The following is a 27,940-nucleotide window of genomic DNA, read 5'->3' on the forward strand; positions in this document are numbered from 1 at the left end:
ATACCATGCGTCACAATACGAAATACGGTGCTGTAGGAACTGTTCGTGAGAGTTGCTGCCTTCTTAATTAAATTAGTCACTGCATTTTCTTTTTCATCTTTTTGCAAATTTTGGAAAACTTGTAGAACAATTTGTTTTTCACCCGTAGTCAAAAATTTATGATTATTTTTGTTCGATGAAGACGGTTCATCTTGAACATCGTTGTGGTCCTCAATTTCTTGATTATTTTCATTTTCTTCCGGCACTGCTTGCAGTTGAAGCTCATCAATTTGGATAAAATTTGAGTTTTCCCAAGGTCTCCACATTCTGAGACACCACTTAACATATTCAAAATTATTATTAATAAGTAAAAAAAATCATGTACATATCTTTACCTATGCCAATTAGAGAACACAAAATAAATTAATTTATAATCACAACGAACAAAACTAAATATCGAGACAAACGCGCTGGAGAGCAAAGCCAAAAGTGTCTGAGAAAATGTCAATTTTTTCTTTAAATACCTACGTATGGATTCGTCATCAGTTTACCTCCCTTTACCACCGATAAGAGGACAAAAATAACTCAGTACCAACCTTGTTAATGTTCAAAATAAGGGTTTATTATTATCGTATAATCAAACAAATAAATGTATCATCGGAGTCCACTCTGAAAAACAACAATATAGTCAACAACATAATTATGCATCATTCTTTATTGTTCTTATTGTAGGTACATTTTCTTAAAATACAACATATTGTTTCTTTTTATAATTTTGTAAAATCTTTTATTTAACATAACATTCAAAACTATTGCAAATTGAAAAATTATTGAAGTCCGGACCATTCTGATCTGGTGTCCCAGATGGTGTTTACTGTTGGATTATTTACAACAACCCAAATGTCTCTATTGTTAAGAGTAATTCGGGTACCCGACTTAAGATTTACGACAGTTCAAATATCGTGACGAGAAGTATATTTTAGTAATACATACATACATACATACAGAGTGGTTATAAATGATTTTCATCTAGCCAGCTTTGGAATTTTTTTGCATGTAACTTTATTTGTGCCGCTCTACTTTTTTGAAAGCTCTAGTTCTGTCATTAGTGTCACTTATTAATTAATAATAAATTATTGTTAATTAAATTTTTATTGTTTCAACTAATTTCCAATATTAATTGATAATAATGTATACTTTGGAAGAAAACAAGTTTATAATTGAAGTCTATTTTCGAAGTGGACGCTTAGTAAACAGCGATTTTTTAATTTTGAGTTACAACAAGTAGGTACCCCTATTTTCGTAAAGCGGCATTTTTTATTTTACATGGAAAATTCACAGCTGGCTAGATGAAAATCATTTATAACCACTCTGTACATACATACATATTATGTATTCTATTTTTGTGTGTATACAATTTTTCTAAGATTATAGTTTAATTCCAATATGCATATGTTTCCAAAGGACCGCACCATGACGGGGGTGGTTTTGTGCAAACAAAAATGTTGTACCAACTTTCTTTAAGTAAATATAACTCTTCAAAAACGAAAGTTTAATATAATTTTTTTATTAATAAGGGAAAGTAATTTTGCGTTTTATTGGTAAGAGACGTTAAAACGTGCATCTGGAATATTAAAAAATAAATAATATCATACAAAGTAACATTAGACATTTTCTGAAGGGATAAAGTTGGCAACAGCACATCAAAAATTTGTTGGTTTCTATAGTTAAAATCTGTTATTGAGTGCAGGCACACGATGGTTCAAAATGTACTGCATTGTTGCCAATTTGTTCCATTTTTAAATATTTTTATTTTCAAATCCACGCGGCCTAGAAAGACTCTTTTGAATCATGTTGTCTTTGGCAGTTCTATTACCTGAACAAATTTTATAAATTTTGCATTTAATTTAAGTTCTATTTATTGCTACCATAATTGTAATTTTTGTAGTTAAGTTATCAACAAAATTGGAAACTTTTTTTTTTGGGGTGACAAGTAGTATTTATTTTACACTGATTTAATAAGAGACACTCGGAACAATCCTGTTGCGATAGTCTCTTTGTTATTCAATGTTGACAACTTAATTTCAGAATTACAGGCTATTTTGACCAGCAATTACGAATTATTGAGCGAATCATCTACTATGTACATAAATTTTATGATAAAGAATGAAAGCACAAAAAACCTTTTTTCTGTGAATTACAAAATTAACAAGGCGTCAAATTTGGTTAAACATTCCAATGGTCTATATTGCAAAGCGAGAAGATGCATTTCTTAGTTCTATTTGCTATGGAATAAGTAAGATAAATAACGGTTTGTGTTCACCAACATTGAGCTCATTATGTTTTTAGCATAGATCAGTGAAAGTTGCGAGTTTTTAATTTTTTAGGTGATTTGCGAATAATTTGTAGCTAAATGGTACTCATTTTCTGTCACATAGCGAATTCAAGGAAAGGTCTACAAAAGAATAAGATAACAAGAATTTCTAGAGAAGATTTTTTTAAATTAATTACTGTAGTTTAGAAATGTTCTGATAAAATAAAACATTTATTGTGTGTTTATATCACTTTTACAAACTTTCACTAATAATCGTAATTTTATACTTTTTTGATTATAAAATGAGAACGTTACTATTATGTCGATTAAGACAAGAAGAGTTTTACATTACACAACTTGTGTTGTCTTCAAAAATTTTTACTAATTTCAGAAGTTGTAAAGAAATTTGTCAAAATTGACAAATGCCAAGATAAGTGTATTTTATGTACTTGTGTAAAATACGTTGTGATTGATGACGTATTTTATAAAAGAGTATATTAGTATATTAACGGAAGCATAAGAGGTATAGTAGATCTATAAATATTTGGAATTGGTGGGTTTCAAAATATTTATAATAAGGGTATTTACGTCTTTCTGTGAGAAATTTAGTTTGTTAAACAAAATTGTTGTCGTTTTTTCCAAAAACGCTCTTTCTTCATTTGTATCAGCATGTAAAATGTATAATATATCGTTGTAATCAGGAACAAAAGACTTTTCAAAAATACAGAATATGGCGTCTAGAAGAAAATCCAAAGTTGAGTGTTGTAACTCTGACATCAAACACGTCTTGGAAAATACGAAGACAGATTTAGATTCCTTGTAAAAAAGTGCCTTAAGAACGTCTTAGTTAAAAACGTCTAGGTCTTTTAGTTTTCGCTTGAACGAAATAAAAACGAAAATTGCAAATTTTTGTTTGTTTCCAATAATTTAAAAAGTAAAAATGTCTCATTAAATTTTCTTTGAGATAAATTTCCCCTAATTTAACCGATTTTGTATCTCTTATAATAACTGAGATCCCCATGGTTGGAGCCCGAAAAACAGACACTCGTATATGTACAAAAGTCTAAATTTGTATTATTTTTAATGCCTTTTCTTGCATGTTATCTCATTGAAACAATAAATTGCAGTAATAATAAAAATAAATGTTTTGTTGACATACTTCTCTTTCATGTTGTGTCAAACATAAAGTGTATTTATTTTAGTTATTATTAAGGATTTTAAGTTAGCATCATTTATTTGATACGTGTTAGTAAAACAAATAGTTTGACAAATAGTATTTTGTTATTTACTTATCTGATAATTGTAGATTTTTTTAAAACCTGATCACACCTTATTTTCATTTACTCAATAATCTGAGTACGTAGAAAGTTACTAAGCACTAATTTAGTAGCAAATAAAGTACATATTTAGTTCACGAAAATGTCGTAACTTTATTTCTAGGTAGGTATTTCCTATGTAAAGATGACTTTATTTATTATTCACCTTGTTGAGATAAGAACAATTCTACTCTAAGTAGTATTAGTGATACTACGCAGATATATTTAAAAAGTTTTTGTTGTTCTTTTCATAATAATTATAGGTATTGCATTTTATAACGTTACAAACCATTACATGAAATAATGGTTCTCTTTGAACGGTTTAGTGAAAGATCAATCTAATCTCACTTGTATGTTCTGTGTGGGATTATCTCTTGAACTGAACGATTTATTGTAATTACAATTTGTCTCACATAAATCCGGTTTCCGTATATGTCGGAGGCGTTGAAATCAAAATAAACCATAATGATTTCGATTATAAAATCATTAACATTATTGTGCAACTGCATTTTTTACACAGCCTAATTACATCCTGTTTCCGGAAATGGGTGAAATTTGAGACTGATCTGATTTAATAATTCTGATTTTATTTTAAATGCTTGATTAAAATACAAGATGTTGAAAGGAACGGGAGTAATTTTTGTCGAGTCACGTGTCTTAGATCCCGTAATCATTGCTCTTTGGATTAGAGACTCGCAATTACACGATCAGACTGTTCTAGTCGAGTTGATCTCATCGATGTTTTATATCTAGGATCGTGAAGTTGAAGGTATTATTAAATATTAATTTGTTTTCGGTCAGCGGGAGTTCCGCAGGGTGCTATGTCGAATCCGGTTTATTATGGTGATTATTGTAGTTGAATTGTTCTAAAAATGTTAAGATGATTCGTTTGATTGGTATAGAGTAGAATGAATACGATGGAAACGACATTAAATGTCATCCATAGATGCAGGAAGTTGTAGGTTGTTATGGACGATAATTTAGAAACTTAACGTTTGTGGGTTTAGTTTTTTTATTTTAAATGTGTGGACTTTGTCTTTATTGGGATATTTGATACTAAGAGATGAGAAACAATATACATACATACAAAATAAAGATTTAGATTAAAAATTAAAATTATGATGTATTCGTATTTTCACAATTTTAAATGTCTTTAGTAGTAACACTAAAATTTCGCACTGTATGAACACTTTTGTGACTGACTGTACATTCATATTTTGACAATTTTTTTTATAATAATTTCTGCATTTAGCAAAATTTTTGAACCAATCTTAGGTTAAGATAAAAATTTTGAAGACAACACAAGTTTAATAGTTTCAAATTCTTGATGTTTTAATGGTGAATTTGAACTACCTTTTATGTTGCAACGATGGTTCGTTCACAAACAAACTTTCATGGATAGCTTTGACACCAAACTTAAAAAAAGCATTCGTTATTGTTTCGACGTATTTTATAGAAGAACGTATATTAACGCTAACATAATAGGTAAGCTTAAATGCATCATAAAAACACTATACGATATGTATTAGTGTTGAAAAAAGTATACCTGTAAAATTTTAATTTTTGTACAGTAAGGCACTTTATTGAAGGTTGACTCACAATGGAGCACCAAGACCTAATTACTGTGACTAGTTACAATCTTCTTTTCAATGTCTTCCATTATTTGTCAGATATGCGTTTAAGCAATCATTCTTTGGTAATGTTTATGTTTAATTTTCTTGAAAAAAAGGGCTAAGGTCTTAAATAAATACTTTACATTTATATTTCTTGGTTACACAGGTTACATATTTTTTATGAGGTGGCTGTATTCTCATTGACTTTAACACTTAATTAACTATACAATAAATGTGCATAAAATTACGAAATATTTTTAATTATTAGAAAGTAGGAATTGAGATTTGTTTAACTTAGTAATTGCAATTAAAATATAAATTAAATTTTATTAAATTGTATGTTAATGTTGTTTGAATGTGATTAGAAGCAGTAAATAATTACGAGTAGATTTATTGAGTAGAATTTTGCAAAATAAAATACCAACTTCAAAATTTTTCAGTTTTTATTTAATAGTTTTATTATTTATTGTATAAGTGCTTTAGAAAGCATTTTATCTACGCAAGATTTTTGTATCACCAGGGTGTCAGTGTCAGTGTTTAATATTCTTAAAACTAAAACACGAATGCACTACAACGTTTTATCTACAATCAATCTCAAATTTATCCAAATTTAATTAAAAAATATTTTGACAATTTAATGTACCATGTGAAAACTCAACGAAACTTTAAGTTGATGGTGGCTAAAATGTGTTTTGCATTCGTGTTTTAGTCACTTACTTAACTTAAATATAAAACTGTGAGCGTTAATACTAATGTTAATAAATTTATTGGAGACATTTTTTCAGTTTTATTCAAAAATATTTTATAAAGTATAACATAACACACAGGTCAGTTATAGGTCATAAGACACTAGTGAGTTATAGACCTCATAATATGATTGAAATTAGTTTTATTATCGCGTTATAATGGGTTGATTGTGGATAAATAAATAGGTATTAGAATTATAAACTTTATGTTTTCGGAATAAATAAAAATTAGATCATGCCAATGAATTAATGAATTAAATTATGCAATATAAAATGAAGGGAAACTATGTATACTGTATTGTATATTAGAAATTAAATAATGCATTAAATTGGCTTTGTTGTTATGTAAAAATCATACGATTGTGATGATCAACTGATTAATTATTGTTTAAATATTGTTGAATTACATCGGGTTATTAAAAAATGTGTGGCATAATTTTAACTACAAATGAGAATAGATAGCACAGTATTTATTGACCCACCTCAAAAAATCGATATAAAAAAATGATTTTCTGGGAATATTTTTGTTATCGTTTATCTGATTATTATGAAACTTTGCCAGTTAATAAGGCACCAAAAGACATTCTTTGATATGATGTAAACGGAAGTCTTGTAAAAGCTATAAATTTTCGGTGGCAAGCAGTGTTTTATTTTGTCAGTAGACCAGGAAAAAGATAATTGTTTCAATAATTTTTGCAATTGTTAGTGATATCTTACTATAAAATTTTCCCGTTTTTGATGACTCATGAAAATTGTTGCCGTCGATAATTCTGATAACAGATTAGGTTTAATATGTTGTTGCTTTGTGCCATAGAAATTAATATTTTTAATAAATAATCGTATTGTTCCACCTATTTAATATTTTGATTTTGTTAAATTTTCGTTTTGCCCAATTTTAGCCTCCGTTTTCGTCATTGACTTATCAATATCATTGTCCATATTAAATTCATCCCACACTTGATCTCGAAAGGTCAAATTTATATAAATCGAAGGTCACGTGTCCTCATTCTAAATCGGCCATAACTGCATTAAGTTATCTTAATTTTCAGACGTTGCAACACGGATTTCCTCACAAACCCACCGCACTAGCATGGGACCCATCGTTGCGTCTTCTTTGCATTGGAACGGCCACCGGCGCCGTCAAGGTCTTTGGACGTCCAGGTGTCGAATTCTATGGTCACCATCAGAACCCCATTGCGGTAACCCAAGCCGTCTTCCTGCCGAATCAAGGACGAGTGGTCACTCTGTGTGACGATAACTCTCTCCATCTATGGGAGGTGAACAAAAGTAGTTTGGTTGAAGTCAAATCGCAAGCTCTTGAAGGCAAATTGAAAAAGATTTCGACGATTTGTGTCGAAACAGCCGGTAAACATCTGCTTTTGGGCACCGAGGGTGGAAATATTTACCTTTTGGATTTGGCGAGTTTTACGATGACACCGGATATCATATATCAGGATGTGGTGATGCAAAAGTAAGTATTTGACGAAAATAGGGTGAGTTTGTTGATTGTCAGTGGTATCGGGTGGTTCAAAAACAGCAACAAAGTAAACACATAGTTTAAAAATGTATTTCATTACTTTGGTATTTTCTTGGACCATCCGGTATAATCGCCAGTTTTGCCAAATTTGCGCTTGATTGTTCGCTTCTTCTAGTAGCGGGAATATTTTCGGTCGCCAGCATTTGTTGAACATTTGTCGCACGTTTAAAGTAAAAGTGGCGACATCAAAGTAAGTGTGTCTTTTTTGCTTGTGAAAATGTGATTGGTTTGAATTTTTATTTGGTGGAAATTGTTGCAGTGTGCCTCAGGATTACAAATTGAATCCTGGTGCCGTTGAGGCTATTTTCGAACAACCGGAACATCCAGATCATATTCTGATAGGTTATAATAGAGGACTGATTGTTTTGTGGAATCGTAGCGATAACACGTCCATCAAAACTTTTGTTTCGAATCAACAGTTGGAGGCGCTTTGTTGGCACGAAGATGGAAAGTCATTCACAAGTTCACATAATGATGGTAAGTTTTGGAGGATTTCTTCTGCTATGAAGTTGGTTCGGAGAGATATTAGAACTAGTAAAATATTCAAAGTCATAATTTTGTATGTTGAAATAGTAGATTACATACTGAGGTGGGAGGTGCTTCATCACTAAGGCGCTTGCGTTTTCGTTAGGTATAAGCTGAGGTACGATGAATCAATTACCTTCCTTAAAGAACAGAAATCCAATAAAGAATTTATCAAATTTTATTTGATAGATTTATCAAAATCAAATGAAGTTGAAATGTCAACTTGTGAAAACACTTATTACAAAAATGAAGTGATAAAAATATACATATATGTTAAAATAAGCAAGAAACTAGTTTTTTAATTTTTAATTAAGAAATGTTTACGAGTATATTTGAATTTTATATTTGAATATATTTTTTTTTCGTTATAAAAAGGTGAAATAAACATACTTCTCTTTTGAAAGGTTGTAAAATGAACACACTGTAGACTGTAGGTATGTACATACAACATGAACAAAGGAATCAAGCGTTTTTTTAAATCTTTTGCTTTCAGAAAATTATATTTATTATTTAATAAAAATTAAAATGCTGTAAAAGTTACTTATGTATCAAGGGAATAAACTATTTTATTTAATGCCGAGAATGTAGGTAATGTCAGAGGCGACTTCCTGCCAGACTAGATTAATAATAACATAAGAAAATGATAAATTTGTCAAAATATGTTCATTCATCGATATGCTCATTTGTAAAAATGATCATTTAATTGTAATTTTGTCTATGTCAAAAAACATTCAAAAGATTATTTTATTCAATTCTAGTTTATTTTAAGTCAAAATAGGTGTTTTATTTATTATATTTTCTAGATAATAAAATACCAGATTATTAGTCAAAAACGAGGAAATAAAGCGTCATTTTATTCTCTGTTGGTAGGAAAAAATGTGATCGTATTTTGAGAATGAAATTTTTTTTTGAGCTATGTGAGTTTTTTTCACATGATAATTGTAATTCTTTTGTAAAAAAAGGTTTTATCGTGGGTTGTCACTTGTAAATATTCAAAAATTTTGCAGAAAAGATTTTATTCTTGAGAAATTTTTCGTTTTTACAGTATTTTATTATTCATCAATTAGCTTTTTCAAAAAATAAATAGTTCAAGCAAAAAACATTTGGTTTCATACTTTCTATTTACCTGGTAAAAATTATTTGTTTGCTTGTCTATACGACTGTTTTTTTATAAAAAATACTCTGAATAACAAAAGTGTAACACCTTGAAAGGGTATAGCCGAGTTGATAAATGAGAGGTAGAAAATTAGTTTCACAAATATATCAGAGAAAATAAGTATAATTTGTTTAGAAAATATCTTTTAATGATATGCAAAGGTTGTTGTTTAACCGTATGTTTTTTATGTTGTAATTCTATCATCTCTCAGCAATCAGCAGATGTATACACATAATCGTACATCTAAAAATTTTTCAATTTTAAACACGAAGAAGTGATTGGTTTAACGGTTTTTAATTTTTTGTTTAAGAAAGGCACTTATAAAGGATAATATAAATTGTCTACAATTTGTACCAATGTATCATTTGTGAATTACGGCAAAACCTACAGCTAGTACATTTTTTTAATTGCGTAATCAGCCAGTAAGTAAACATACATAAACTTTTTTAGTTTATATAATTTTATAGTTATATAATTAGTTTTTATTACTTCTATTATTTATAAGTAAACCACCCAAATAAACAGAAAATGAGTTATTAAACATTTAATACAAATACGCTAATTATAAATAAATGAATCATAATAGTATTTGTTGTTGTAATGTACAGTTGTATTAGTGTTAACACTATTGGGAAAGACAAATAATATTACGAGTACACATAAATAATTTAAAAACAATGTTTTACAATGTTAAAAAAGGTTATTTTTTGTATACACTTCCGAAAACGGTTTTTTAGGGACTCATTTGAGTTCCTAAAATGAGTCTTTCCCAGACTCAATAAAATAGTACGCGAAATAATACTTTTAGGTACTCAGTCCCCAAAAACAGTTTTTCCAGACTAAAAAATAAATTTGGTTACTATGGTGGCGAATTTTTTTAAATTAATAAAAGGTGTGAATTCGTGTTTTGGGAGCTTTAACAAAAAATGTTGTTTGTAACACGTACCTAAAACGTTTTTGCGGACTTATTTGCTATTTCAGACTCGGTTTCACCTCGTTCGGAAACATCAACGATTCGTCCCCAAACACTGTGTTTTAGGTAGTTGTAACAAAAATAACTATTTATTTATAAAAAATTATTTTAATAATTAATATTATTACACTTGAAATAACGCCGTTTTAGTGTGATTTCAAAACTTTTATTTGTTATTTATTATTAATTTCTCTTTCTATTTGAGAAGGCTATTTTTTGTTCATGAAATATTTATATAACTTTATTTTTAATTATGTAAAGTCTGTTTTTTTTTAAATGGAAATTACCAAGTCAAAATTTTGGTGAAAAAATTGGTAGCAGCTTATCTCCACAGCCACAAATTTTGTTTGCTCTTTGTTTTTGTTCCTAGAAATTTTGTTAAAAAATTATGGTTATGTGTTCCAATTGAGATGTTGTCACAATTTTGACTTTTATGAATCTTGTGTGCCTGTTTGCTCTTGGAAAGCGCTATAATTGAATATCTGAGGACAGGCATCATTATCTAAGGTCTAAAGACAGAATTCAGTGCTAATAATTTTGACAGAAACACACCGCAAGTAAGTACAATGTTGTGGACAAAAATGAGATTCTTGCTACAAAAACTTTGAAGAAAAAGGATGTATACAGAAAAAAGTTATTTAGCAAAAGATACAAGTAGGTATTATGATGATTGGCAATAAATTTTGTGTACTTGATTGAAATGAGCTCAAAGTTGATGCATTTTATAAATTCTTCAGCTTTAGTTTCAAAATTATTACTTTTTCAACTCGTTCCTCAAAAACGATGCACACAAGACACTAATTTAATTGCGTTCTTTTCGAGGTTCTTTCTCATTCATGTTTATTTTGTATTCTTGTCAATTTTTTGCTAAAAATTGAGAATGTTGAGCAAACCTGCATTACAAATTGCGTCTACATTTTAACGGGCCCTTTTTCTAACTTTCTGCTTGCGAACTATTCGTTTCCAAATTTCGAAAAACTGTTACTGTACCGAATTTGTTTCTTTTTTGGTGTTTCGTCTCCAAATTTTCTTAAACGATTTTTTGTCTTGACGTTTAACGACCTAGTTTTCAAATTAATTCAAAAAACCGGAACTGCCAACTTCCTTTATTAAAATTACCATGAATGAATTTACTAGTGATGCCAACGTTAAGACTGTTTGGCATTTTCATTTAAAAAAAACAGACTTTCCTCTTTATTATTTTTTAACTAATATTAAAGAAAAAACAATTTGTTGTGCAATAATTGATAATTGGAATTTGTTAAAATAAGGTGTAATGTTTTATCAATTATCATTTATTAGACACCTTAACTTTGTCTGATAAATATAAAATAAATAAAATGGTTTAAATACTTTTCCTTGATTATTCCAGAGATGAACTGGGCATTTATTGAATATGAATTTTTATGATTTTCCACAGGCAGCTACATGGTTTGGGATCTCGACCAAAATAAACCAATCCAAGACCCCGTCACCACTTACGGTCCTTTTGCATGCCGAGCCATTCCAAAAATTATAAGAAGAGAACTGAGAGGCAAGCCTTTGGTTGTTTTTTCTGGTGGTTTACCTAGATCTACCGGTAGTGACAAATACACCGTTTCAGTTATTCACGACGAACAACATGTCGCTTTCGATTTTACAAGTAAGGTGAGTGAAACAATTATAATTACGTAATGAAACATACACGAATCGGTTTGGAATTTTTACAAGCAAAATTGGTCTGTTTTCACGCTAGATCGCACGTCAAAATTCTGATTCAGAGGAAGAGTCGTTTGGGAATGAGGTATTTGAGATAAATAACTAATCCATGTGTGGATTTTTTTGAGTGGTAGTTTTATGCATGCGTTTTGCGAATGAAAGAGATTCTTGCATGTAAGAAAATTCCGAAGGTGTTAGCGCAGCGTTATTTTTGTGCACTATTAGAACAAGTTCACTAAACTTTTTACTAAATTTTCGACGAATTTTTTTTGATTGAGTCATTTTTTGTCAATATTTGCCTGAATTAGTAATACATGTTACTAGAGAGATAAGTATTGTGTTGTTAATATAGACGTGTGTAAAAAACGAGAAGTAATTACAAATTAGGGCATGGTTTTAGATAAAATAGTTTCATGTTTGTTACAAGATTTCAAAAATGTGTAATTGCTTGTTTTTGTAATATACCTAAATGTTATTTTTAAGGTTAATAAGGTCGAACAATTTTATCTGAAATTAAGTCGTGGATAAAGTATGAAAGTGGAGATAATTAAAGGGTTTTGCTGTTTCAAATTCTTTTCCTATTACAGATGCATTGATCCCTTTTTCAAATATGGTGAAAATATATTTTGTATAAAGCGTGCACCAGAACTCGCGCCCCAGAGAAAAGTGTTATGTAAGATGGTACGATACCAGGAACATAGAAAAAATGTTAAAAAATTCTATTCATAAAAATTTCGAAATTATGGGATTTTAAGTTTTGCACTTTGACTATTTATTTCTGTTGTAAAAATAATTTTTCAATTTTTTTGCTACAAGCTATTAGAAGAAGAAACAAGGAAGCTGTATCCTAAATTGTATCTCGGTTTAAGGTTATTTGTGGCTTTTATTGGCAAATTTTTTATACTTTTACTAAATAAGTTATAAAAAAAACATATACAAGATCATGAGTGTCATTAAATAGACATAGAAAATGTCAAATGTCAAAATTTGTTGACAGATGGAATTTTTTAAACATGTTTTTCATGTTGTTATCTTATTTTACTTGAAACTTTTCTCTGGGGAGCGAATTCTGACGCACTCTGTATAGGTGTGATTATACTATTACAAATTTAAACAGCTGATAGTATATTAATTTTAAGACAAAGGTGTATAAACCCGTATCGAAAAATAGTACACTCCCTGAAAAGAGTGAGTTTTTTAAAGGGTTTTGCATACTATTTTAGAAACCATTTAAAAAAATTAAAATTGAATATTCTATAACCTCTTTAAATTTGTAACAATAAAAACGGATTCCTGTGACAATTTTAAAACCTGCAATCTGCAATATCTCTCAACTGAAATAGTTTATTATAATACTAGTTTTAAAGGCGCTTATAAACGAGTGTTATACGCTATTTTTTATTATACCTGCTCATTTACGATTTACGAAAAAATGTGAATTTACACAATAAAATTATCAAAGGTTGTTTGTGAATCGTTTTCGTAGAGTCGGTTACTAGTTTACGTTGTTAAGCACATTTTTTCACGTTGTAATTGGTCCATACATTTCACTATTTCTTGTTACCTAGACAACTTAAAATTCAGCGTGCTATAAAGGCCAAATTACGCACACTGCAGCGTGTTTTAATTTAGGATTATGATGCAGGTATAATAAAACATACTCTTATCTTGGCATTTTCTTTATTTTGACAAATTTTTATATACCTAACAATTTCTGAATTTAGTAAAATTTCTGATTCAATATTAGTTTTGGAAGAAATTTTGAATCAACACAAGTTTTATTGTTTAAAACTTATGTTGTCTTAATAACAGCAAAGAGATTAGAAGTTTATAGCGTTTTTCTCACTTTTTACAGTTAATTGCACTCAATTGCTGCTAAGCCATTTATTAACCTCATTCGATGTTTTAATCACAGTTCTTGATTCTTTTATTTCTACTATTTATTTTCTAACAAGAAGTTTATTAAAATGCAAATTTATAGCATGTGTTTAATTCATCGCTACAGGAAGTTAACCTATTACAACAGCAAACTACTGTTTTAATTATTTTTTTAAGATACACTTTATACATCGAAATTCTAGTGATTTTTTACGTGTATGATTCATTAGTTTCAGGAAATGCTTTTACAGTAAATTGTTTTACAGTTAAATTCTAAGATTATTTGTTTTATTAAGAGTAGCTTTATTTAGAAAAACGTCTAATTTTCAGATCTAGGTACCGTTCGATCATTTTATTTTTATTATACTTTTAAATAATTTACACATTCCGTTTCACGTTGGACACCATCTAAATTAACACTTTTCTTTATTTTTTCAACGGTATGTACCTATTTGTGTTTTGTATTTTTTAAACTTGACTTGTTTATTATGCACATGTTATTGTCACTTTTATCATAATTTATTAGGTCTAGAAAACAAATTTGGTTGCATAAGTGTGGGTTCTTGCGGTTAAAAAAATATTTTATAATTCTCTTCTGACGTACAATTTTGGAAATTCTAGATTATACTTTTGTTCTGAAAAAATATCGTTGTTCTCTTATTCCAGAAGAACAAAACTATTAATTTAATTGTACCGTGCCACCAAATAAAAAATAAATTAGAGTAGGCGTCGATTAAATTCTACAGTTGGCAACACATTGGCTGGGAATCTGGGCTCGAAATTTTCCACACAAACTGAAAGTGAAAATGACCATTGACCGTTTTCCTCTTCTACAGCAATAAAAATTTTCTGCTCTAAAGTGAACATTATTTCACTCAAAAGGAATAAAACGCAAACTTGTCAAAGTTTCCGCTGACATTTGATGTCAAAAATCAGGATTGCCATCTGAAGGACTTTAATCACCGCCTACTCTTATTTATTTTTTTGATCGCACGGTAGTTGCTACAGTTATTTTCCAAATTGAAAAAAATGCTCATTTTCGAAGGCTCTAGTTTTGTAAATAACTGTAGATGGAAAATTAACATTTTACTTAATTTTTTTTATACAAATTTTGCTCTTTACTAAAGCTTAATTTAATAGTGCAATTTTCAAAACGTGAACACTTGAGGTTTTAATGAATAAATTTTACGTGTTTACTAAAATATAAGTTTTTTTGAAGGTGATAGACTTTATCGTCATTGATTCGAAAATAGAAGAGCAAGAAGGTGAAGAAAATGTAGTCACAAATGGTACAAGCAGTGGAGAACCTGATGCTCTTGTCGTATTGGCAGAGGAAGAGTTAGTTCTAATCGACCTTTCAACCAAGGATTGGAAAATGATAAATTTACCTTATTTAGTATCACTTCATGCATCTGCCGTAACTTGTAGTCAGCACGTTTCTGGTAAATAAATTGAATTTTGAATTTGAATAAATTTTTATTGTATTCTTGTCAGGAGTTCCCGAAGAACTTTGGGAACAGCTAAAAGAAGCCGGCAAAGCCCAAACCAACAACATCTACTCGTCTCGAGCTTGGCCTATCGACGGCGGCAATCTTTTGTGTGCGAAAGGTGCCGAACCCAAACGAGAACTTCTTTTGACAGGTCATGAAGACGGCACTGTTCGATTTTGGGATGCCGGTGGTGTGACACTAACTCCTATATACAAATTTAGTACGGCGATGTTTTTCACCGGTGACGATTTGGAAGAGGCCGTTCCTGATCCAGAAGATGTAGATGATGATTGGCCACCTTTCCGTAAAATCGGTGTTTTTGATCCGTACTCGGATGATCCTCGATTGGCCGTTAAAAAAGTCGTTTTGTGTCCGTTGTCGGGTACTTTAATTGTTGCCGGAACTGCCGGACACGTTGTGGTCGCTAAATTCGATACGGAAGTGTTGGATGGTGAAATTAAAGTCACGACGATGAATATTGTTAGTGATCGGGACGGGTTCGTGTGGAAGGGGCATAATCAACTGGCTCCCAAACAGGGTATGTTGTGATTTTTTTATAAAAAATGTTTTTATTACTATACGAGTACTTGTCAAAGTCGAAAAAATCAAATTTTGTGACGAAATTTAGACCATGCTACAAAAATAACCTTTATTAGAAAAAAAAACTCGCAGAAGGCGAACGTATGTCGTCTTATGTATGAGTTTTAATTATCTGTCATCTTGACAAGTGGATAAATGAATTAATCAAAAACCTGCAAAATATTTGTCAAAGTACTCTTGAGTTTGATTACTTTCAAATAGGCTTTGAATAAAATAAGTTATTCGTTTATTTCCTGTGTCGTTTATTTTAATTTTTAATCGTTTTGAAACTCAAATTTTGGTATAATTTTTGTACTTTGTTTAATTATGTAGCTTGTCATTCGACATTTTTTATTGTTAAAAAAAGAACAATTCAAATGCGTATAATTGTTATTGATTACAAAAGCTGCCTTGAAGCGATATGATTGTTAAAATAATTTAATGAAATACATATTTAAGCTATAAATAAAACAAATAATAAATATTTAATGATTTGTTGATTATAGTCAATTCTAACTTAATCAATGCCCCACCCTTAGATAGTTACCAATGAAAAGATGTAATCAAAGGGAGTGTAAATTATACTGTTACATTTACAAATTCGGCGTTTTTTACTCAATTCGAAGGAAGTGCCTCGTAATAAAACAATTAAAACATGCACCATAATTTATAGAAGCTGAATTTGTAACATGAAACCACGGAAAAAAATTGTTCAGTGTAATTTTTACTCTGATACGATTAATCTGCTAGTTACTAACTACATATTTAAAATCGCATTTATCTTTTTACACTTTATAGACTATAATTCGGTAATATTTTCATCAAGTTACTTGTTACAAATTTATTCGCTTGTTTTTAGGTTTTTTTTACTTGTTTTTTTGTTATGAATCAGTGCAACCCTTCTTTTCTTTGTACAGATTGCAAATAAATGTTTCAAAACAGAATAATCTTCCGTATCGCCGAGACCGTTACTTTACGGACTCATGTTTATTAAAATGTTCTGCTTATTTTGGTTCATTCTATTACCTCCATAAATATTTTACACTCTTTTTTAACACCCTGTAGATAGTATACAGGGTGTTCGCGGATTACAAGCAAATATTCTAACCACTAAAAAAAATCGTTATGAAAAGTCAATTTGAAGACCAATCAAACTCCGTATCAAAAAATTGTTTTTGCATTTTCCTTTCTACGATTTTCACGAGCTGTTCAGTGTGTCTGGTTTTGTGGAAGTAAAAATGTCAATGAATATAATGTGCATTGAATATTGAGCGTGAATGTTTTTATAACAAAAAAAAAGGATAACCACAATATTAATATTAAGTAATATTCAGTTGAGATAGAACTATACTAAGTATATTCTCACCTGAGGATGACTACTTATAACTATTAGTTATAATTTCACCTGAAGATGACTCAGAAATGTTTTCGGCAAAAGTTGGAAATACAAAAGTTGTTTCTCTTGACGAGTTCTATTAGTGATTTAAATTTTTGCTCGTAGTCCGCGAACACCCTGTATATAGGGTAATTCATATAAAACTGTAGTGACAACAATTAGGTTCTACCGTGTGATTTTTTTAAATTTCGGCTCTAGTTATTCATGACACTTACATCAACAGTAGAACTTATTGCATAACTTCATAACATAAAATAACCTAACTTATCTTTGAAGTTTTGGTTGTTTCCACGTATGCTTTCTACCATGTTTTTCGATTTTCGTCTGTCTTTTTTAAGACTGCACTGTCGGTTGTAAATGATTCAAATTCAAATGTGACGTTAATATTTAGGAAATCCATAATACAGGATGTCCGTTTTTCGAGCTCCATCATGGGAATCTCAGTTATTATAAGAGATACGAGGTCAGTTAAATTAAGGTAAAGTTGCGCATTTTTATGCTGAACAATTATCTGAAAGAAAATTTAATGTCATTTTTAGTTTTTGAATTATTGAAAAAAATCTTCAATTTGGAGTTTTCGTTTTTATTTTTTCAAGCGAAAACTAAAAGAACTATACGACGTTTTCAACTAGGACGTTCTTAAGGCACTTTTTTACAAGGAATCTAAATCTGCCATCGTCTTTTTGTTCCTGATTACAACGATGTATCATGATATGATCATATTGATTAAAATTAAGAAAAAGCGTTTTTGCACAGAGTGGTTTGGAAAAAACGCCAACAATTTTAATTAACAAACAAAATTTTGACAGTTCAATTGAATTTGTATCACATTTTCGTCAAGCTTACCTACTTAAAAACTATGGTTTTGAAATAGGAACAACGTGATAAACTAGAATTTATTCGTTGCAAAACAAAACAACACAAAGTTATAAAAGATGTTCTGCTTGCAATATTAATTGAACTGTGAAAATTTAGTTTGTTAAACAAAATTGTTGGCGTTTTTTCCAAAGCACTTTGCAAAAACCCTTTTTCTTAATTTTGATAAGCATGTAAAACTTGATCACATCGTGTGATACATCGTTGTAATCAGGAACCAAAAGACTTTTCAAAAATACAGAAATCGAATATGGCCTTCATAAGAAAATCCAAAGTTGATTGTTGTAGCTCTGATCAAGAGCGCCTTGGAAAATACGATGACAGATTTAGAATGCTTGTAAGAAAGTGCCTTAAGAACGTCCAAGTTAAAAACGTCTAGATCTTTTAGTTTTCGCTTGAAAAAGTAAAAACAAAAATTACGATTTTTTCCAATAATTCAAAAACTAAAAATTACACATTACATTCTTTTTCAGATAAATGTTCAGCATAAAAATGCGCAACTTTGCCCTAATTTAACCGATCTTGTATCTTTTATAATAACTGAGATTCTTATGGTAGAGCTCGAAAAAAAGTTACGCGATACTACAGTGCGATTAAAAAGTCTTTCTATCAAGTAGGCGTCCTAGTTGAGGACGTATGTTGCATGGCAGTCCGTATGTTATCTAGATGTCAAAAAATTGTTTTATAAAAATTAAAACACTAAGCTAATTAAGTTGAGTTATTCTATGAAACGTATCAAAATATCCTAAAATTAGATTTTGTTGGTGTTTATTCATAAAAATCGTTCACCACGGTTTCCTGTTATAATTTACATAAAAATTATTTTGACATTTCTCATTTGTCATTGCGACATTTTATCTTCCACAGACATATGTTTTAAATTTCTACGCTTGCTTGATAGACAGACTTTTTGATCGCACTGTATAAAAAATTACACAATACATCGTAACATTTTATTATAATTACTGTAAAGGGACTAACCGAGAACTCTTCTGCGTTATGTGATTTATTACAGACAGGTTTACTTAATGTTTGAATCAGATTTTTGGGAAAGGTATATTAATTGAATTAAATGTCAAACTTTCTTAAGGATATAAATATTTAGCCACCTAGTGAGTTTTCTACTTTCCAGTGTTTTTTTTTTCAATTATACTAATGTCGACTCTGATATTTTAGACAAACAGACTAATTAATATACATGTAAAATATCCGAACTGCCTTTGTCAGAGGCTAATCATCAATAACACTAGTATCTGTCGTAAAATTAAAACTTGACTGAATTCGCGATTTAAGTTAAGGTTTTTGCTTCTCTCTATTATATCATGATAAATAACGTGATAAATATCACGACGACATAGGTTCGTCTATTGCAAGTTTTTTTTTTTTATGAACACGTTATGATTACGTCTTTGACTTTTTATATTTGAATAAATAGTATTTTTGAAATTTGAAATGATGAACACTTTTCCAGGAGAACTACACCAAACACGCGGTTTCCAAGCGACTTCTATTCTTCAATTACATCCCCCTGCAGCTGTCACTGCTTGTGTTCTTCAAGCCGATTGGGGTTTAGTCGCCGCTGGTACAGCTCACGGTCTTGCACTTTTCGACTACGTCAAAAATAAACCTGTAATGGTGAAATGCACACTAAACCCGAACGGTATTTCATATAACTTAAAAAAAATCTTTTTTGACAATTGTTTTTTGAAGATCTCACCGGTGCCGGCGACACGCCCATTTCACGTCGCAAATCCTTCAAAAAATCCCTACGCGAATCTTTCCGTCGTTTGCGAAGAGGCCGCTCCACTCGTCGAGCAAACACCGAAACCACACCCACTGCAAACTCTCCACCCAATCGTAAAACAACAACCCAAGAGGACGGTCAGTTTAGTCCCCTCGAAGCCAAACCGGTCGAAAGACAAATCGAGGCACGCCCCGTCGACGATTCGATGAGCTCTTTCGTAAGATGTCTTTATTTCGCAAGGACATTCCTCATCAATGGTAATGACACAAATTAGCATCACGGTGCACCGTCACTATTCTCACACAATTGAATTGTAGTACAAAACACGAATCCGACTTTGTGGGCCGGCACCAACAACGGTACTGTCTATACGTTTACGATAACGGTACCGTCGGCTACGAAACGCGAAACGGACGACGTCACCTGTCATATCGCCAAGGAGATTCAATTGAAACACAGAGCACCGGTTATAGCCATTGCGGTTCTCGATGGTGCGAACAAACCTCTACCTGAGCCTCTGGAAGTGGAGAAGGGCGTGGCGCCGCTTCCAGATACCACACAACCACATCGTGTGATTATTGCGTCGGAGGAACAGTTTAAGATTTTCACCTTACCGGCAGTTAAAGCATTCTGTAAATTTAAATTGACAGCGCAAGATGGCGCAAGAGTGAGACGGATGGCTTTTGCCACGTTCAGTTGTAAAAATCCCGATACGGATGCTACACATTCCGAAATTGATCTGTTGTGTCTGACGAATATCGGGGAGTGCCTTGTTTTTAGCATTCCGGATTTGAAGAGACAGTTGAATGCCGCGGCGATTAAGAGGGAGGATATCAAGTGAGTTGTTTTATTACACAAGGCGACAAAAAATAAGTGATGTCGTTACAACTTCACAAATTTTTATATCATTTTGTTCGTCTCAGTGAGACAAATCGAATGCACTAAAAAATTTAAGAAAGTCCACACACTTTAAACTAAATATTTTTTTCTAATTTAAATGAATTTAAAATACTTTAATTTAAAAAATCATTACTCAATAACTATTAGGCCGATTTCCTTCAAATAAAGACCATTCTAAAGAATATACCGAGTAGTTTTTAAGATATGATTTTTTGAAGTTAAGGTTTGCTATTCAGGTATTGCGCCATATAGGAGAAATGCATGTTAATCTTACTTAAAATTGCATTTTTATAAAAGTATTTGTTTTAAGACTCTTCTTTTGCTTAAAAATGGTCGATTGCACCTTCTTTGTTCTAATTAGAATAAACAAAAACTGTTTGTTCACTTAAAACAAACAAAGAGCGTCTGCGTACTAATTAAAGCAAATAAAGAGTTTTTTTGTTCTAAAGATGATTACTGATGATTGAGCAAAAAGGATCTAGCAGTTTAAAGCAGTAGCTTTAAATATAAGAACAAATCATTTTCAAATTAAATCACTTCCATTCAGATTCCAACTTGTTCACTTTGTTCTAGCTTTCTGAACTTATTTTTGAAAATGTTCTCAGCAAATGCTTTCTCATCACTTTCTACTGATGTTGAATACAATAAGTCAGTTGCTTCGTGTGCAACTGTTATCACAACAACTATTATCTACAAGCTAATTGAAGCTAATCGTAGAATGTACCAACAAAATAAATCTTATTGCATTTAACATCACTCGAAAGTGATGAGAAAGCATTTGCTCAGAACATTTCCAAAAAAAATTTAGAAAGCTAGAACAAAGTGAATAAGTCAAAAATCTGAATGGAAAGTGATTTGATTTGAAAAAGATTTGTCCTTATATTTAAGACTCGTGCCTTAAAGTTCTAGATCCTCTTTGTTCAATGATCAGTGGTCATTTTTACAACAAAAAAACTTTTTATTTACTTTAATTAGTACGCAGGTACTCTTTGTTTGTTTTAAGTAAAGAAACAGTTTTTGTTTATTCTAGTTAGAACAAAGAAGGTGCAATTGCCCATTATCAAGCAAAAGAAGAGTCTTAAAACAAATACTTTTATAAAAATGCAGTTTTAAGTAAGATTAACATGCATTTCTCCTATATGGCGCAATACCTGAACAGCAAACCTTAACTTCAAAAAATCATATCTGAAAAACCACTCGGTATATTGTTTTAAAAATTTGAATTCTTACTAATAAAAAGATGCTCTACACGATGGTGACGAAGAAAAAAAAATTACTCGTGGGGTTTTTCTTAGATTACTTCGATTTACTTCGAACTTCTTCGAACACTGCTCGAAGAAAAGTTTGCAAATATTCAATTTCAAATTTTATATCATTCTAAAGGGCAAGGCCATCCCTTTAGAATGGTCTTTATTTGAAGGAAATCGTCCTAATAGTTATTGAGTAATGATTTTTTAAAGTTAATGTATTTTAAATTCATTTAAATATGAAAAAAAAATATTTTCTTCAAAATGTGTGGACTTTTTAAAAAAAAATTTAGTGCATTTGATTTGTCTCACTGAGACGAACAAAATGATATAAAATTTGTCAAGTTGTCACGACATGACTTTTTTTTGTCGCCTTGTGTTATTTAAAAATTTGACTCAACTGTTGCATTTTTCTTCTTTAGTGGAATTTCGTCATTGGTCTTTACAAAAAGCGCCGAAGCGTTATATTTGCATTCCTCGTCTGAGCTGCAAAGAATATCTTTGTCGGCTACTTGTGCGACTACTGCCAGATGTTATCTTCCACAGCCAGTGGGAGAGAAGGAAGATGCTGCGTCTGATGATGGTTCAGAAGGAGATAGACAGGAAGGACAAGACGTACCGCCGTTAGTTAACGGCAATGCCGAAGGAAGCGTTGGCGATAAGGTAGGGTGATTGAAACTGAATACGATGGGATTTTTAGTGCAATTAAGGAAGTCTGTAAAACTAACATTCTAGTAGTGTATAGGTGTTATTTTGTTTTTGTATTTTAATTATTTAATTAACCATTGAATAATATATTTATTGGTTGGTACCTTTTTTAATAAGCAGTTATAAAATAATCAGTTTTTTAAATAAATTGTGTATGAAAAGTTTATTCTTATTACCACTGAACCTTTTTACATCCGCATATTAGTTTATTACATTGCATGTTTAGTGCAAGAGCAATTAAAAAAATATATATATATACAGGTTTGATTTAGATGGTGCAATAAGAACTGCAAATATTTTGCTTGGTGACTTTAATTTTTAAATGTTTTGTACAAGTTGATGAGGTTGGTTACAAAATATTGGTGAAGGTGACACAGTAGGTATTGATGTTATTGAGTAGCAAAGGTCGATGGGTAACGATTTAACACTTTGAATATACAATGTGCATTAAAAACTACGAATCAAATATTACATGCTTCATACCGCTTACGTTTTTGCGACTTGCTTTTTTTAATGCAAAATAAACAATTATATGAACTTTTTGATGATTTTAAAGACTAGAATAACAAAGAAATTTTAGTTAAGAGGAAACTGACGTGGTTAACTTTTTTGTGGATGAAATGCCGAGTAAAAAAAAGCTTTGAATAATAGTATACATATACAAACGAGGTGGAAATTATTTTATCTCCCTGTGAGATCAGGTTATCTGACTGAGAGGCGCAGCTTTAAGGTTATATGGAGTATGAGGCTGTAATGAAATTCTTACTTATTCACACTCACATTTTCTTTAAAAACTAAGATACAGTTTAAAAAAAAAAATGATTAGTGATGTAGGTAGTTGTTATGCAAACAAATTGCGTTTTTGACATTATTGATGGGCTCGTTACATTAGTAATGCAAAGTCTAAAAGGTTAGAAATCGGCATATTACTAATAAATCGAATATTTTGTTTTTTTTTTGTGAAATCAATAAAACAAGGGTTGACGAAAAAAAATAGATGAATCTCTCGCTTTTAGTGTTCTCTTTTTTACTTTTTTTTTTTCTATAGTTTCTCACTAACACAACTTACGTATATTTGTGAAATAAATATTTAACGACCTTGAAATCGTCTTTATTATTGTCACATGCGGTGAAAAACAGGATGTCAATTGAAAAATAAATTATTTCTAATGAATCATTACATATCGTATTTAAAAGTAGGTTTGAAATTATGAATGCATTGGTTAAGTACCTTTATCTTAATTTTACCTCTTCTAACAAAAATTTCCTATTTGTACTAGCTTCTGATTGAAAACTTTACTATTGTACTAACACAACTTTAAGTACTTGAATTTACCAAATTATTAAAAGTATGTGTGTTGCACTTTTTGATTTCGATTTTAAAAACTTTTGCAATTAGGACGTCACTAAACAATGAATCATTCAAAATTTTCTAAATTTAAGAATTTCAAATTCTTATCGGGCTTTTTTTTTAAATACATTTTTCTGTGACAATTTCCTGAATAGAAAAGTGTGGTGGTAAAACCCAACGTTAATTGCCTACAATCGGTTACTTCTTTTTAAACAAAAGGTTACTAAATAATACTTACTCCTTATTTCAAAACAAAAATTTTATCTTTTTGTAAATATTGTTCTTGAATTACCTGAAAACAATTATTAATCACAAAAAACTGTTTCGCAAAGTGTTAATTTTCATACAATATGGTAATCTAGATAAGAGTGTAATAACAAATATAAAATAGAGTTATTTTTATAGGATAAATTAAGCTATACTTAGTATACATACTGGCCGCGTCAGAACTTGAGCCCCAGAGAAAAATGCCATATGAGGTAAGATACCAGGAACATGGAAAAAATGTTAAAAAAATTGTAACTCTAAAAACTTAACTTAAATTTTCCACTTTGACTCTATTTATTTCTGTTGGAAAAATAATTTTACAAGTTTTTTTGCTACAGGCTATTAGAAGAGCAAACAAGTAAGCTGTATCATAAATTGTAACTCTGTTTAATGTTATTTGTGGCTTTTATTGGCAAAATTTTTGTTCCTTTACTAAATCATTGTAAAAAATATACAAGATCAGTATCATTAAATAGACATAAAAAATGTCAAATGTCAAAATTTTTTGACAGATAGAATTTTTTAAACATTTTTTTCATGTTCCTGGTATTTTATCTTACTTGAATTTTTTTTCTGGGGCGCGAGTCTTACGCACCCTGTTTGTATTACAAAACCAACATTTTTCGAAAAAATGGCTAAATTTTAAATTGTTCACACCATCGCCGTCTCTATAGACATAATCCTTTTATCGCCTGGGCATTTTTTGAGTTCAACTGATTCCCGTTGGTGCTTTAATCTGGGGAAATTTTTTGACTCATCCAGTTTTTTAGCTTAAAGGGTTCAACCTCGTAATATCAATTCTCCCTGGCGTATCTTGTTTTGTTGTATCCTTCCTTCCCATCTTTTATTAATTGCGTTATTTTTCGTTAATAATTAAAAATCATTCATTTTTTTCTTAGTAACCCCCGTAACTAAGAAAAAATCGGAATCACTGCTCCAATGCATTTTTTACGAAATGCCCAGGCGGGATATTGATATATTTCATTAAGGAGGCGGTGGTTCACACAGATATTACATATTATGCCTACATAGCTAATCAGTTGCAGCCTGAAAAGGTTTTGTAAAAAGGCTTATGCTGAAACAAACATATAAATTAACTCATTTTACTTACGATTAAAGTTAAATTTTTTGTTCGAAACACTGAATACTTGTTCGCCGACTGCTCTAATTACATTGACTTCAAGCATGTGACAATTGCGTCAAAAACTTGTCCTACTCAGATTCAGATAAGATAACAGCATATTGCATGAGTTCAAAAGGAATAACATTCTCATAAATTAGACTCTTTTTTATATTTTTATTAAAGATAACATTGGTAATTTACTATAGTAAAGAATGGAGATTTTAAAAGGTCATTTGCTTTGAACAGCGAAATAGTTATTTGTGTTACAAGGGAGGAAAAGACACTGTAATACACAGCAAGAAAATCTTCAAAAATAACAATAATTCTTGATGTCCCAGTTTCGTCATTAAATATAGCAGCATGTTTTTCATTTCTATGGGGGAGGTAAAATTTTTACCTTTTTTATTTTAAATATACAGGGTACGCCAGAACTCGCGCCCCAGAGAAAAATGCCATATAAGGTAAGAAGATACTAGAAACATGGAAAAATTGTTAAAAAAAATTTCGAAGTTATGAGGGTTTAAGGTTTTGCAATTTGACTCTATTTATTTCTGTTGGAAAAATATTTTTTTAAGGTTTTTTGCTATAGGCTATTAAAAGAGGAAACAAGGAAGCTGCATCCTAAATTGTAACTCTGTTCAATGTTATTTGTGGCTTTTATTGGCAAAATTTTTGTCCCTTTACTAAATAATTGTAAAAAAACATATACAAGATCATCAGTATCATTAAATAGATATAAATGTTAATATAAATATATATTATAAATAAATGTCAAAATTTTTTGACAGATAGAATTTTTGAATTTTTTAAACATTTTTTTCATGTTCCTGATATCTTATCTTACTTAAAATTTTTCTCTGGGGCGCTAGTTCTGGCGCACCCTGTATATAAATAAAAATAAGAAATTTTAAATGTAATTTGGACAGATGAAGGAGGTAATAGGCCACTTTCCTTTCGGAAATTAGGATGGAAAAACTTACTTTCTGTTAAGGTCGAATGTTAAAATCGACTGTTAATTAATGAAAAATTGTCTTTTCTTAAATACGCTTTTTCTTCAAATGATTACATTTTTTTTTTCTAATTTCAGGCGGAAGAAGTGCGGGAGAACGGCGAGGAAACCCCCCACAACGTGACTGTTTCTAGCAGCGTCGGAGACATCACTCTGGACAGCGTCAAGGATTACCTCGGCTCAGGTGAGGAGCTTAACCGACGCATTTCCGGTATGTGTGTGACGAAGACTGTCACGACAGTTATAAACAATAGTCAAGATGGTGCCGTAACGTCTTCCAGTACGACCACAACCACAACAACAGCCACCAGTGCCCAAGAAAACAGTGAGTGTTTGGCTTTTGTTTTTTTGTCTTAAGCTTTCCTTGCTGAAAAATTGTACAGATGTTTATAAAGAGCTTTGTTTATTATTTGCTTTAAATGTGTTCTTTTTGTTGCTTTTGTAGTCATAGAGAGTGACACGGACGGACCTGCACCGACGTTAGAGGTTAGCCCTGTTACACAGTTTTTATTCTAACCGAGCATTGTAGGACTTTTTACATAAAATATTTCTAATATATTAACGTTTCTAATTTTTCAGTTGGCATTGGTCTATTTCTTCTAGACTAACACATGATTAATAACAAATTGTAGTTTTTGAAAGTGAATCTTAAAAATATGTTTAAATAAAAAAGTCTAGTTAAGATTGCTTTCAAAAAGTAATAATAAAGCGGTTTCGTCAAATATAATTTCACTTTTAAATCATTTTTTAAGGGTTTTTTTGTCATAATACAATGGCGGACACGGAATTTTGAACATCAAATTTATGTCAGTTCACAAAATTCCAATGAAGCCACGCTTTGTTTTCGTTAAAATTGACGTTTAAAACTAAAATTTTAAAGTTTTAGATGAAATTTCTTTTTAGCGTCGATTTTCTCTAATAATATTAATACGTGTTTTTATATAAGTTCAAAAAATTATTTGGATCTGTTGTCATTTTTTCTCTAGCTGTCAGGATAAAAATTATAAAAACCGAAAGTGAGATTAGTTTCATAAGACCCGTTTTACATTTTTACATTAGTTGAATGACAAATTGTACAAAATTGCGTGTCCGCCAGTGTAGTAATACTAAGTCAAACATTTCAGTACGAATGAGATGTTCCTAAATATTAAAATGACTAACTACTGTAAGAGGTTTACCAGATGTATATCGTAATATATTTTACCAACGACCCTAATAGAAAGTAAGTTTTTCCACCCTAATATCAAAATGGAAAGTGCACAATTACCTCTCAAGGAGGAGAAAATTTTACTTACCCTATAGAAACGGTGAAACATGCTGCTAGATTTAGTGGAGAAACTGGGATAGTTATTTTTGTTAAAAGTACTTAAAATACAGTTTTTGTGGACGAATCGTTGCTGTAAGTAATTGACATCATAGTAACCAAATTGACTTTTTCGTCCGGAAAAACTGTTTTTGGGGACTTATAACTTAGATTATAACATACTTTAAAAATTTACGAATGAAAGCCGAAAG

The 27,940-nt window shown here is 30.6% G+C and overlaps 1 protein-coding gene across 3 annotated transcripts in view; it reads left to right on the forward strand.

Annotated features, from left to right (window-relative positions):
• LOC123016252 (lethal(2) giant larvae protein homolog 1) overlaps positions 1-27,940 on the forward strand; it is a 33,794-nt gene that overhangs the window by 3,580 nt on the left and 2,274 nt on the right. The window contains exons 3-13 of one of the 3 annotated variants that reach the window (XM_044416525.1): positions 7,018-7,439; positions 7,765-7,982; positions 11,580-11,806; positions 14,955-15,177; positions 15,230-15,763; positions 19,548-19,736; positions 19,787-20,077; positions 20,138-20,657; positions 22,390-22,630; positions 26,504-26,750; positions 26,871-26,911. In XM_044416525.1, coding sequence (XP_044272460.1) covers positions 7,018-7,439; positions 7,765-7,982; positions 11,580-11,806; positions 14,955-15,177; positions 15,230-15,763; positions 19,548-19,736; positions 19,787-20,077; positions 20,138-20,657; positions 22,390-22,630; positions 26,504-26,750; positions 26,871-26,911 — 3,153 coding nt within the window. The remainder of the gene's footprint in view (positions 1-7,017; positions 7,440-7,764; positions 7,983-11,579; positions 11,807-14,954; positions 15,178-15,229; positions 15,764-19,547; positions 19,737-19,786; positions 20,078-20,137; positions 20,658-22,389; positions 22,631-26,503; positions 26,751-26,870; positions 26,912-27,940) is intronic. The other 2 variants (XM_044416526.1, XM_044416527.1) reach the window with 2 other exon arrangements.

Source organism: Tribolium madens, unplaced genomic scaffold (assembly GCF_015345945.1).
Source record: "Tribolium madens isolate multiple individuals breed KSU strain unplaced genomic scaffold, Tmad_KSU_1.1 Scaffold_1;HRSCAF=32;Tcas5.2_LG8, whole genome shotgun sequence".
NCBI lineage: Eukaryota > Metazoa > Arthropoda > Insecta > Coleoptera > Tenebrionidae > Tribolium > Tribolium madens.